The sequence below is a fragment of the Moschus berezovskii genome, chromosome 13 (genome assembly GCF_049115385.1).
Source record: "Moschus berezovskii isolate FMDL1 chromosome 13, NW_MosBer_1.0, whole genome shotgun sequence".
Taxonomy (NCBI): domain Eukaryota; kingdom Metazoa; phylum Chordata; class Mammalia; order Artiodactyla; family Moschidae; genus Moschus; species Moschus berezovskii.
The window spans coordinates 53,744,076-53,755,742 of NC_142472.1; the positions used below are offsets into that span (position 1 = coordinate 53,744,076).

Consider the following 11,667-nt stretch of genomic DNA (forward strand, 5'->3'; position numbering starts at 1 on the left):
GTCTCAGGCCTATCCTGGCTACTCAGATGTTAGGGCTCCTAACAACCTCAAATCCTGGGAGGGAATGTCTCAGATTGTTATCTGTGTGCTCTTCTCGGGGCTTCCCAGGGGGCTCAGGTGGTAAAGAATCCCCTGCAATGCAGGAGACCCAGGTTCGATCCCTGGGTCGGGAAGATCCCCTGGACAACAGCATGGCAACCTGCTCCAGTATTCTTGCCTGGAGAATCCCGTTGGGGCAATTTAATGGGGAATCTTGGAAGAGTTGCTGGGTGTCCAAGTGGAGAAATATTCACACAGAGACACCGCTAAGGACTGCGTGCAGGATGGGAAGGTGCTGATCTCTCCAGAGGAGAAGGAACAGAGGTTTGAAGGCCTGTGGGTCTGAATCCCCACACCTCTTCATGGCACCAGGGCAGAACTCCACGACTTTACAAGTTCTCCCCTTTAAAGCATGCCTCCTTTAAAATGGCCTCCCAGAATTCCCTCGAAGCAGCAGTGTTCGTTTTGGCAAAAATATTTAACTTTTCCGCCACTGTTCTTCAGGGGAAAGCAGTCTTAGTCGACTGTGTTTGATTACCGTGTGTACAGAATTATTTGTCATTTCCTAGGTGGTTTTGTCTCATCCTGTGTGCCTCAGACACATAAAATTCTGATGAGAATTTCTTCTTCATTCATTTGTATGATGGTTCTTTTTTGAATGCCTTCTAAAGGCTGTGATGTAACAGAAAGGACTATCACCCTCATGGAGATGAGAGTTGAGTGGGGGAGACAAACATTAAAAAAAGTCACGCCATCCTCTGGAACTCACAAAGAAGGAAAGAAATTTGAAATTTTTAATACAAAATCTGCTTTCTATAGGAACGGGAAACGAGGCAAGGTAGCCTTCATTTCCCAGGATTCTAGAAACCCCAGAAGTCACACTCTTATTTGGAACAGACAAGCCCATCTGAAGGAAGAATTGGTTTAGAAAATTTGGGGAGAAGACATCCGTTGTTTCCGAACATGAAATTTCCTTCGTTTGCTGGTGTAAAAACATTTTTTTAAGTCGTGCAAATAACGACGTTGGTGTCAGGCTGAAGTTGCAGAGCTGGAAAGTGAGGGATCGGGTGGCTTTGGGGGAGGTGGCAGCGAGGCAAGGAGGCGAGGTGACTGTGCGGAGAGGATGTGGAGAGTGGAGGAGGTGTGTCCCTGAGATGCAGGGTCAGATAGAAGAGGCTGGCTGAGCGAGTGAGTGTGTGCGTGGGGGTGGTGGGGCTTCAGGATGGAGGAGCGTTCTAAATAGCAGCAGCTGAAATCATCCTGGGGTAAAAAGGAGCTGGGGACAGCCTTGGGGTCTTCATGTAGGCGGTGTAGCCAGATGCAGATGTGTCAGGGTCAATGTTATGGCATAGTCAGCTTGTGTGTGTGTGTGTGTGTGTGTCAGTCATGCATTGATGGGTAGATTGGAGGCTGAGCCATTGTAAAGAGAGTGGCAGATACCGCCACACTTGTCCTTACCCATGTCAGCATTCACCTCTTAAAAGTAGGGGTGATAGCTATTAATTAGTCGAAGACAGTGACTCTCAAGCAGGAGGTATGTTGGAATCCAGAGAAATCTTCCTTCTTTTCTTTCTCTTGGTTCTAAAAGCATTCAGACAATACATGCCAGTTGTAAAATGCCCAGCCCATCCTGAAGTAAACACGTGTGTTTAGAAAATTTGGAGGTGAGTTTCTCCCTTGCCCAGGCATAACTGCCCTCTGGTAACAGCTGTGCTTTCATAATACAGGTGTACACATTTCACAAAGTGTTTTTTATCCCTGGAATTGACCTGCATACACAGATACAGACATACCCATATCATGATATAATAATGAAGTACTTTGTTCTTCTTAATCGTTGTATCATATTCCAAAGTTTGGATGCTTCATGAGCTATTTACCAATTAAGGAATTAATGAGTATTTAGGTTGCTTCTAAACTGTCCCTGATACAGCACTGTAGGGGGTACCTGTACTCAGGTACATGTATTTCTTCAGGGTCAGTTCCCAGCAGTGCAGTGTGGACTTAAAATTTTGAAAGGTGCCACCTTCTTGCTGTTGACCCTCTCAGGACTGGGCCAGTTTATGCCCCTAACAGGACTCCTCCAGTTGTGAAGATTATCACTATTATTATTAGGCATTATCTTCATTTATTTAAAATTTTAAAATGTAGTTCTTAATGGTTCCTTTCCATTGACAGTTAGGGGTTCAGCTTGGGTGAGATTGCAGGCCCCATGAGGGCAGACACCTGTCCTCTTTTGTTTGCCATTCATACCATCCGGGCTTGGCAGGTGCCCCGACCATAGTGAATATCTTGTTACCTGGATTTGTTCATTGCAGAGCCATGTGTGGAGGGGCTGTAAGGGGGGCGTAGGACTTAAAGACTCATAGATCAGTTTCCCAAAGATCATCAGATTTCACGAGGGGAGCAGGAAGGACATATAAACACACATGGAAGTAGTGTCCTTACCTTTAAAAGAGCACCTGCAAAGGACCCAAGTTGTTTATTGAAGACATTTTTACTGGCAAAGTAGATCTGGAGCAGGAATGAGAGGGAAGGTAAGTTCTTACCTTGTTTTTAGTTTGTGTTAAGCTAGTTGCAGGGTTCGCTCAAATATTCTGAAATAATCCTTTTGAAACTGAACACTTAAAATTATTTTGTGATAGATAATTATACATTAGCAAGTCAGAGCAGTGTAAGTGTGGGAAACGAAGTCTCTGTATGGAGCAGGCAGGTATTTCACGAGTATGGAATAGATCTAGAAGTATTGTACACTGAACAGAAGCTACATCTTAGTGAGGTGAGAATTCTTGACCAAAAATGACGGTAAGCCACTCTTGAAACTGCAGCACAGTAACTTTTACGTGTTGGTGTTAAATCAGTAAGTGTCTGTTCTCTTGGTTGGGTCTGTGTTGGGCGAGGGTGTTAGGAGGTTCTCGACCCGGGAGTGATGGAAAAGGGCCTGCCCTGCCTGCACCTTGGGCTCACTGCTGCCGTGGCAACCGCACTAACTTGCTCTTTTCCTTCCCTCTGTCTCGTCATGCTTGCCTTCCTCCTCGGACGTCAGGAGCAAAAGCGTATAGATGGCACAACCCGGGAGGTGAAAAAGGTTAGAAAAGCCAGAAACAGGCGCCAAGAGTGGAATATGATGGCGTATGACAAAGAGCTTAGACCCGACACCAGGTTATCGCAGAGCGCACACCACGGAGCGTCTTCTGAAGGATCCTTGTCCCCAGACACTAGGTGTGTGTGTGTGTGTGTGTGGTGTGTGCACGCGCGCGTGTGCATGCATGCATTGTGAGGGTGAGTGGGGCTTGGCTTCCCTGTGGAAGTGGAAACGTAGCACAGCTTTGTGTTTCTATGGTCCACAGTGTCTCCTAACTTTCCTTAAAGATAAGCATTGTATCTGTTTTGAGTTTGAAATAAGACTTTAGTTTTGTTTGATGTTGGGTTACTTTGCATCATTTTCCATCTGTGACTTCACTTAATCATTGCATTAATCTAGATGTACTGTTTTAACCTCGATTCTGAATTTGGGCTTAGTACCTGCCCATGACTGGCATTTTCATTTTGATAATCATTTCATTCTTTCTCTGCCACTTTTGCTTAGAATTTATGCTTTTCCTTTGCCACTTGGTATCTGAAACGATTGGTAGTGATTGATGTGATCAAGGAATAACTTCATTGTTCTTTTTGATAACCTTTCCAAAAGGGATGAACAAAGTTTTTTTTTCCCCCTTCAGTTCACTAATCTTATGTATTCTAATTGCAGGAGGAGAATTCTCTTAGGAATTTATTTTTTAAAATTGTTAGCAATTCAGTAAAACTATTTTCTTGCAGATGTGAAAGACATGGTCACTAAGCAGCATTTATCCCAAAAGGGCTTCACTGGACAGGAAGAACTGACCAGTAATTGTAATTTACAGTTAATTTCGTATTTCTGCTTCTGTAAAGGTGGGCTCTTCCATCGGCATTTAAAAACGTGAATAGAGGATTCTTACATCCGCAGTAACCTGGACCTTGCATTAAATCTGTGTTTTAAGAAATGTGTATTAATCTCCGTGTTTAGCTCAGACTAATGTACAGAAGATGCTTAATGCTCAGTGGGTATAGCTCCCATAAACACACTTATCCCACAGGGCTGCCGGTCACTGGCTGAGGCAGGGTCTTTTTCTGTACGGGCTGTTACCAGGTAATGATCTGACAATTCCTGGAGCTTCAGCTGAGCTGTAGCCTCAAGTTTTAGTCTTTGTGTCAGTTTATCTCTCTAGAAAGTAAGACTGAAGATATACTTCTGCTCATAGTTCTTTGGGTGAGAAGTACATGAACTTGACAGCTCCCAGGATGTCGTATCTGCTGTTCGGTTTTCTCCAGCTAAGCTGTGACTGTTTATTCGTGCAAAATGTATACTTTTGTAATGTTCCATACATAATTCTTTCTGTAGGTACAGATGGAAAAATGAATTTTTAAAAATTAATCAATTTTCATTCTGGAATCTGAGATTAGACTGTGCCATGCTGGGTATAAAATTGATGGATTATAGCCCTTAAGTTATTTTGGATACTTTTTATATTATGAAAGTATAACAGTTTTCTGATTATAAAATAAGATTAAATTTTTATATTTGGAAAAAATTAAAGTATTCATAATCCTATTACCAGAGAAACCACTGTTTTTGCATTTTAGTGTATTTCTTTTTTTGGTCTTTTTTTCTGTACATGTGTATATTTTTTACATAGTGAAATTGAAGTCTTTGCCCTGTGTTATTTACCTTTTGATTTTATAATGTCTTATATTCCTGGGCTTCTCTGGTGGCTCAGAGAATAAAGAATTGCCTGCATTGTGGGAGACCTGGGCTAATCCCTGGGTTGGGAAGAGCCCCTGGAGAAGGGAATGGCTGCCCACTCCAGTATTCTTGCCTGGAGAATCCCATGGACAGAGGAGCCTGGGGACTGCAGTCCATGGAATTGCAAACAGTCAAACACAACTCAGCGGCTTTCACACATTCCTGTTTTAAGTGTTGTTTAGAAACATGTTATTTAATGGATGTACTCAGGGTAACTGAGGGAAATTTGAGCCTTAAGTTTGATGGTATGTATATAATTTTTTCTTGTAAGTAATACATTTTCACCTCATCACACAAACTAATGGTAAGTTTTCACTGTCTTTGTAGATCATCAGGAATGGTTTGATTCTAAGCATACATTGAGGATGAGCCTTGATGAAATGCTTGTCCCTGGCCCCCCACATCCATCAGGAAGCAGGGTGCCCCCGGCCCCTGTCCATCCCCCTTCCTCACCCTGCTCTGGGTGTCGCAGCTGCCTGACCCTGCCCGCCCGCAGAACCCCGAGGGCTTTGTCTGCTTCTCCCACTGAGTCTCCACTGCTGACACTTCCTCCTGTCCCATCTTTTCTTCATTCCTCCACATTCTCTTTCCCCTAGCAGATAACTCCTGGTGCCCCTGCAGCTTCAGGACCACCCGCCCGGGCCCACACGGTGCCATGTCTCCTGGGGCTGATTCTGCCTTCCTATTGGGGGGTCCTGTTCGCTCAGTGATCACCCTCCTCCTCATCTCTTGTCCAGCCCACCGGTGTCCCCTGAACAGGGGCAGTGACACCTCCAGTGACCAGTCAGGCCCCTCTCCACTCCCCCCCCCCCACCGTCACAGAGCCCTGCCCCCAGGCTCTCCTGCTGTAATTCCTGACATTGGGCATGGCCTGCTTGCTTCTGTCCTGCATCCAGTTTTGTCCTCCATTGACTCCATTCGGCCCGGTATCACCCTGAACCTCACAGAACAGAGCTCTGAATCGTGCCAGGATATTTCCAGCCCCGGCTCCTCGCCCTATCAGAAGCACTCCGTAGCCTGTAGATAAGTTTGTTTCCATTAGAAAGTTGTACCCTGACTGTGACACAGTTCCCCATACGGGGCCATGCCCCCATCATCAGGGAATCCGGAGTTTTAGGTATTCACATTTTAAAAATACACTAAAACTAAAAACAGGTCAGATTCATCCCCCACTGAAAATATTTTTAACTCCCTTGCCAACAGTTGGCATAGTTCAAAAGACAGTCATATGCACACCGTAATGCACAGTTCATACTGCAGTTAGGGAAAAAGGAGGTGAGTTACAAGTTATGTTTATACTGAAATTAGGGAAGAAAGAACAAAAACAGTAGTCTTTTGCCGTTTAGAGAACTTTTCTACGCAGTGATGTCCCAGGGAAGCTGCTGTCTGAATTCCAAAGACCCGACGTGTGTTTGCCTCTTCCCTTCAGAGAGAGAGACACAAGCTGAGTCCCAACAGAAGCCAGCAAATAAGTGTGAGCAAAGTGAGGACCAGAAGAGACGAGTGGGAGAGAAGGAAGATGGGCGTTGAGTTCATGAGTGACGCGAGGGGGCTGCAGCAGGCGGGGGGCGCGGCAGAGCACAGGACGCCCGCCGGGTTTGTGGTTCCGCTTGCTCCGGGTCCCAGCCCCCACGGCCCCCTGCTTCGGCGTCACGAGAGGATGCTCTGCCCTGTACTGACCACACGTCCCATAACCCCGGTGACTAATGCCCTGCGGCGCTGCCCAGCCCTCCCCGCCCCCAGCGGTACCCACAGGGTCCCAGCATTCTTCTCAACTCTGCCAACTAACATGGAGATGTGTGCATCCTTTCAGAGTTTCTCCCGCGCGCCTTGGAGGCAGCAAGAGGGCTTCTGCCTGCAGCACTGTGCTCCTTCTCTCTCTTTTGGCCATAAGTACATTTCTCCTGTTCAAGAAAACTACCACTCACCGCATTTTGACTTCTTTCTCTGTTCTTACTGTTCATTTTTTTTTTCCCGATTCATCTGCCGTTTGTTAAGGTCTAGTTAAATGCTGTCAGTTTAATCACCACTGAAATCTTCTACCTTGGATGCCGTTTTCAAGTTCAGCGCCCTGTCTTGGAGGCTCCTTGTCTTACAAACGTGTCCGCTGCGATGCTGTGAAGGGGGCTGTGCTGTCTGCCGCTTGTCCGTCTGTCTGACCACGCACTTCACAGCTCTGGCTCTGAAAGCACATAACCCTGGAGCTTTGCCGCTAAAGTTATGATTGCATTGTGCTTGGAAGCTCTTGTGGGCCTCGGCCTTGTCGATAGTACAGGGAATAAGCGTGTGATTTCTGTGCCTTGGCTGTGTTCTGATTTAAATGTACGCTGATGCCTGGTGGCAGGGGGGATGTCTTCTTAACTGACGCCACTTTCTTCCACCCCTGGCTCTGGCCCACAGGTCCCATGCATCGGATGTCACGGATTACTCGTACCCGGCCACCCCCAACCACTCTCTGCACCCGCAGCCCGGGACCCCTTCCTACGGAGCAGGTGACGCGCTGCCCCACGGGCCGGCAGCCCAGGCCCCCGAGCACGAGTTCCGGCCCCCGTCGGCCTCAGCCCGGCATCTGGCCCTGAACAGGCCCCAGCAGCCCCCGCCGCCACCACCGCAGGCCGCGGAGGGCTCCCAGGCCCCCGCACCCATGGCCCCAGCCGACTACGGGTAAATACCCCATCCTGGACTTGCTCTGGGGCTCACCGTTGCATGGGGGTCTTGCGGGTGGGTGATGAGGAATTGTCCCTGGATAACCTCGAGGAGGAAATGGCAACCCCCTCCAGTATTCTTGCCTGGGGAAGTCTATAGACAGAGGAGCCTGGTGGGCTACAGTCCATGGGGTCACAAAGAGTCGGACAGGACTGAGGGACTAACACTGAACACTGAGCCAAACTCTAGAGGCTCGGATGCAGCCAGGAATGAGCGGGTGCAGATACTGTCCATTGTGAGAAACTCTGTGTTAGGAAAGTCAGGGTCCCGCCGCTCCCCTGTTGTGACACATAAGCCTCAGGTCTGTGTCTGTTCGTGAACACACGTTACCTTTATGCTTGAATGACTGAGCCAGGCCTTGACAAAGGACGACGTGCCAGTTTTGTGAGCAGGTCCCAAATGCTCCAGAGAACTCGAATCTCAAAGAAGAGAACGATAATATGCAACACAGGACTTCTTAGACTTGGGTGTATGTAACCCTGACCTCTGGGTACCCAAATATTATTCTGCCACCAGGTCCTCTTGTTCTGTGTCATTTGGGAAAAGTTCAAACATCTCCTAAAAAAAAAAGATCCTCATGTTAAGGGCTTATTAAGTTAAGCCCCAAAATACCGCCTGTATTTTGGTAAACGGTCTTTTTGGCTTAAGCTCAGTCTTTCAAGAGTTAGTCCCTCCCAGTCAGCGCCCAGGGAAGTTGAACACGTGTTTCCATGGACAGCGTTTTCTCCATTCTGGGGCAGTGAGGGTGGCACTCTAAACGTACATCCCTCAGCCCCCAGAGGTCTTCTCTCCGACCGCAGGGTCTTAGACGGTCCCTGCAATTGGTTCTTTGTAACTCAGGGTTCCCACAGAGTGTTCTGAGGCTCTGAGTGTCAAGCAGAGAGGGTTTGTGGTCCAGTTGGTTTGGAAAACCTGAGGGTTTTCCAAAACAGAACCCTGCAGGTTTCTTGGCTAGAGGGGTTTTCGAAGCTTTGGATGTTCTGATGGGCTTTGGGGAGTTTTCATGGGGTCGGGATGTAAAATACAGAATTTGCCAATCTGATTGGCCTCAGAACCCTCCTAACACAGATTTCCGAGCCCGTTTTCTGAGATGCCCCGTGTAAGGATGCCTTGTCCTGCCTTCTTCGCGCTGCAGTCAGCTGTCCAGCGCTCCGCAGACGTCACCTTTTCCCATGGTTATCATTTAGTGCACGTCAGCAGACCATCTTGAATCCCATCACAGTGACTTGTGATGACCTGTGGTCCAAAGCATGGTTGTTTGTGTCCTGCAGTGTTTCACATGACAGCGTGCGCAGTGTCTGGCGACAGGGGTGCCTGTCTCCAAGGTGGGGGAGACCCTCTGAGGATGGGACTGCCTGTTGCTCTCTAGTGATTCTTTGCTTCCTGTCTCTGCCAGGATGCTGCCGGCTCAGATCACGGAGTATTACAGCCCCTCAGGACCCCCACCACCCCCACCCCCGCCCGTGATCCCCTCCGCACAAACTGCTTTCGTCTGCCCCCTCCAGATGCCCCTGCAGCCCCCCTTCCCAGCCTCTGCCGGCTCCGCCTACGCTGGCCCTCCCCACCCTCCCTCCGGTGGGCTTGTGGTCACGGCCCCACCGCCCCCGGGCCCCCCGCCACCCCCACCTGGCCCTCCAGGTGCCGGCTCGTCGCTCTCCTCCTCCCCAATGCACGCCCCTCCAGGGGCTGAGGCCAAGAGGCAGGAGGCTGCACAGCCGCCGGTCAGCGATGCCCGCAGCGACCTGCTTGCTGCCATCCGGATGGGTGAGTGCCCGTCCCAGGACAGTAGCCCACCAGCCATGGCCTCCTCGGCTTCCAGCAGCTCTAACCTCCACCAGATGGCCTTTAGGAGAGGGTGACAGGAGCCTCGTTTGATTTTCTTTTTTTTTTTTAAACCATGTATGTGTTTTTTCAGTGCCAACTAAACATGGTGATAAAGCACTGAGAATTCAGGAAAGCTTTACTTGACTAGGAATGGATTATAAAAATGATCATCAATTAATTGGATCTTCTTTTTTTCACTGCATCTTACTCTAAGGTCAAAAGTATAAATAAAAGAAAATGAGCTTCTGTCAGTGATCTAGTTTTTCAGACTAGTTTTTCATATCTAGGATATGTCTTAGACTTTTCGTATTTTTAGTTTGATGTGCCAGTGAGCTGCAGGCCATCCAGGAGTACAGTCTTCATGATGGAAACACTTGGTGGTACAATTGTCCCAGTACAGGGGGCCACCGGAAACTCCTTGAAACAGCCTCTGGTGGCCGGTGGCTACCTGCTTGGGCTGTGCTGCTCTAGAATGTTCTTTCTCGGTGCTCATGTGCACTGGAGTCATGACTATCTTACATTTCAAACACATCACTTGAGGAATGTCACGACTTCTATACATTTTATTTTTTTTCTTGGTCCTGTAACATCTATTTCCCAAGCATTTCCTGTCCAGTTTCTAAAACATTTTATTCTAGCGTCAGTAGGCCAAAAAAAGTCTAATAGGCTTGTCAGTCCGTCTCTGTTTAATTGGAGCGAGCAGAGGGATTGCATTCTGAGCCGCGTCTCGTGTCTCCAGGGATTCAGCTGAAGAAGGTGCAGGAACAGCGGGAGCAGGAGGCCAAGCGCGAGCCGGTGGGCAATGACGTGGCCACCATCCTGTCCCGGCGCATCGCCGTCGAGTACAGCGACTCGGACGACGACTCGGAGTTCGACGAGAACGACTGGTCCGACTGAGGCGGGCGCCCAGCAGGCCGGGCTGGGCCGGAGGGGGCGTGTTGACGATGTCAGTGGTCCCAGCACCCAGATAGTGGTATTATAATCCCATAGCTTAGCCACTTTTGTATCAATAATGTGAGATTGCTTTTGCACATCCAAAACTTCTGGGTTTTTTCAGTATTTACTGTGTAATACTTAAGTGCCACTAAACATAGCAAACCGTGCTGCACACGAGGAAATAACGCTGTAACTATCGCATCGTCCTGAAAACAGCCTCTTGCTTCTTTCTGTCGGCCACAAACGCGTTTAGTGACGTTTGGGTTCACGCTCCTTGATCATGAAAATCCTGCAGACTTGCTGTGTGTTTGTGAAGCTGCCTGTTGTCAGGTCTCTGCGAGATTCACGACTGTGCGACAGACAAGTGTCTTCCGATCAGTAAGCGATATTGTTTTCCACTTTTTTTTTTTAAATGTGTTTCAGAAGAAGTTGGTTCTCGAGAGAAAGATTTGACAAGTAGGAGACTCAGCTGTCTGGGCTTGCACTGTCATGGCCCGGAGGCCTCTGTGAATCTGGAGGCTCTGTTGAAGAACCTCATTTTTTCTGCTGACCTTGTGAAATGTGAACCTGGTCCTTCTCAGGCAGGATCCCTCGTGGGTGTTCATGGAGTCAGTGCTCGCTGGTGGTTTCTGTAGGAGGTTTCAGTAGCACAGTAGGAAGGAAAGTGGAAAACGGCCCTTTTTCCTTTGGGGTCGTTGGGGATGAGGGGTGCACTCAGCACCCTCGGTGGCCCCTGGAGCTGGGGAACAGAGCCCTCGGTGGCCCGCACGGACCTGGGAACAGAGCCCATACAACCTCTCTCCCGGAACCACGTCCCAGGTGGCCCACGTCCCCGTGGAGGCCTTGGAGCCACAGAGAAGGCTCCAGGTGGCACCTGGCCCCACCTGGTCTTGAGTTCTGAGAGCTTCATGTAGGTGAGAGGAGACTGTCGCATCTTTTTTGCCCTCCCTGTGGAGGTGCTGAGGCCAGTTAGGGACCCAGCCCTTGAAGCACATGGGTTCCTCTCCCACGCGGTCGTTGGCACACCACGCTTGACCAGGTACCCCAGGGGAGGGTCACCCCTTCCCTGTCCCTTCCCACATGGTGACAGGTCAGCCCCAGTGGGTCTTCCTGTTCAAGACAAACTGCTAGGAAACTCATGAATGAGAACTTAGATTCTGTAACGCTGGGTGAAGGTGAACTGTTCGTTTGAAAGAAAAAAACCACCCCAGGCTTTGATCTCAGGTGTAACTTCACAGACGTACAAAGACACTTTACCCCCGAGCAGTTCTAAGGCCACGGTCATCCTGTAAGGGCTGCCCGATGGGCCTTGAGTCACCTCGGTTGGAACTCGAGAA

The 11,667-nt window shown here is 48.8% G+C and overlaps 1 protein-coding gene across 4 annotated transcripts in view; it reads left to right on the top strand.

The window, feature by feature from the left end:
* WASF3 (WASP family member 3) overlaps positions 1 to 11,072 on the top strand; it is a 72,627-nt gene extending 61,555 nt beyond the window's left edge. For 3 of the 4 annotated variants that reach the window (XM_055426347.2, XM_055426348.2, XM_055426349.2), the window contains 4 exons: positions 3,086 to 3,261; positions 7,265 to 7,528; positions 8,967 to 9,334; positions 10,134 to 11,072. In XM_055426347.2, coding sequence (XP_055282322.1) covers positions 3,086 to 3,261; positions 7,265 to 7,528; positions 8,967 to 9,334; positions 10,134 to 10,291 — 966 coding nt within the window. In that variant the 3' untranslated portion in view covers positions 10,292 to 11,072. Of the gene's footprint in view, positions 1 to 3,085; positions 3,262 to 6,293; positions 6,461 to 7,264; positions 7,529 to 8,966; positions 9,335 to 10,133 lie in introns of all 4 variants that reach the window. The other variant, XM_055426350.2, reaches the window with a different exon arrangement.
* The last annotated feature ends 595 nt before the right edge of the window (positions 11,073 to 11,667 follow it).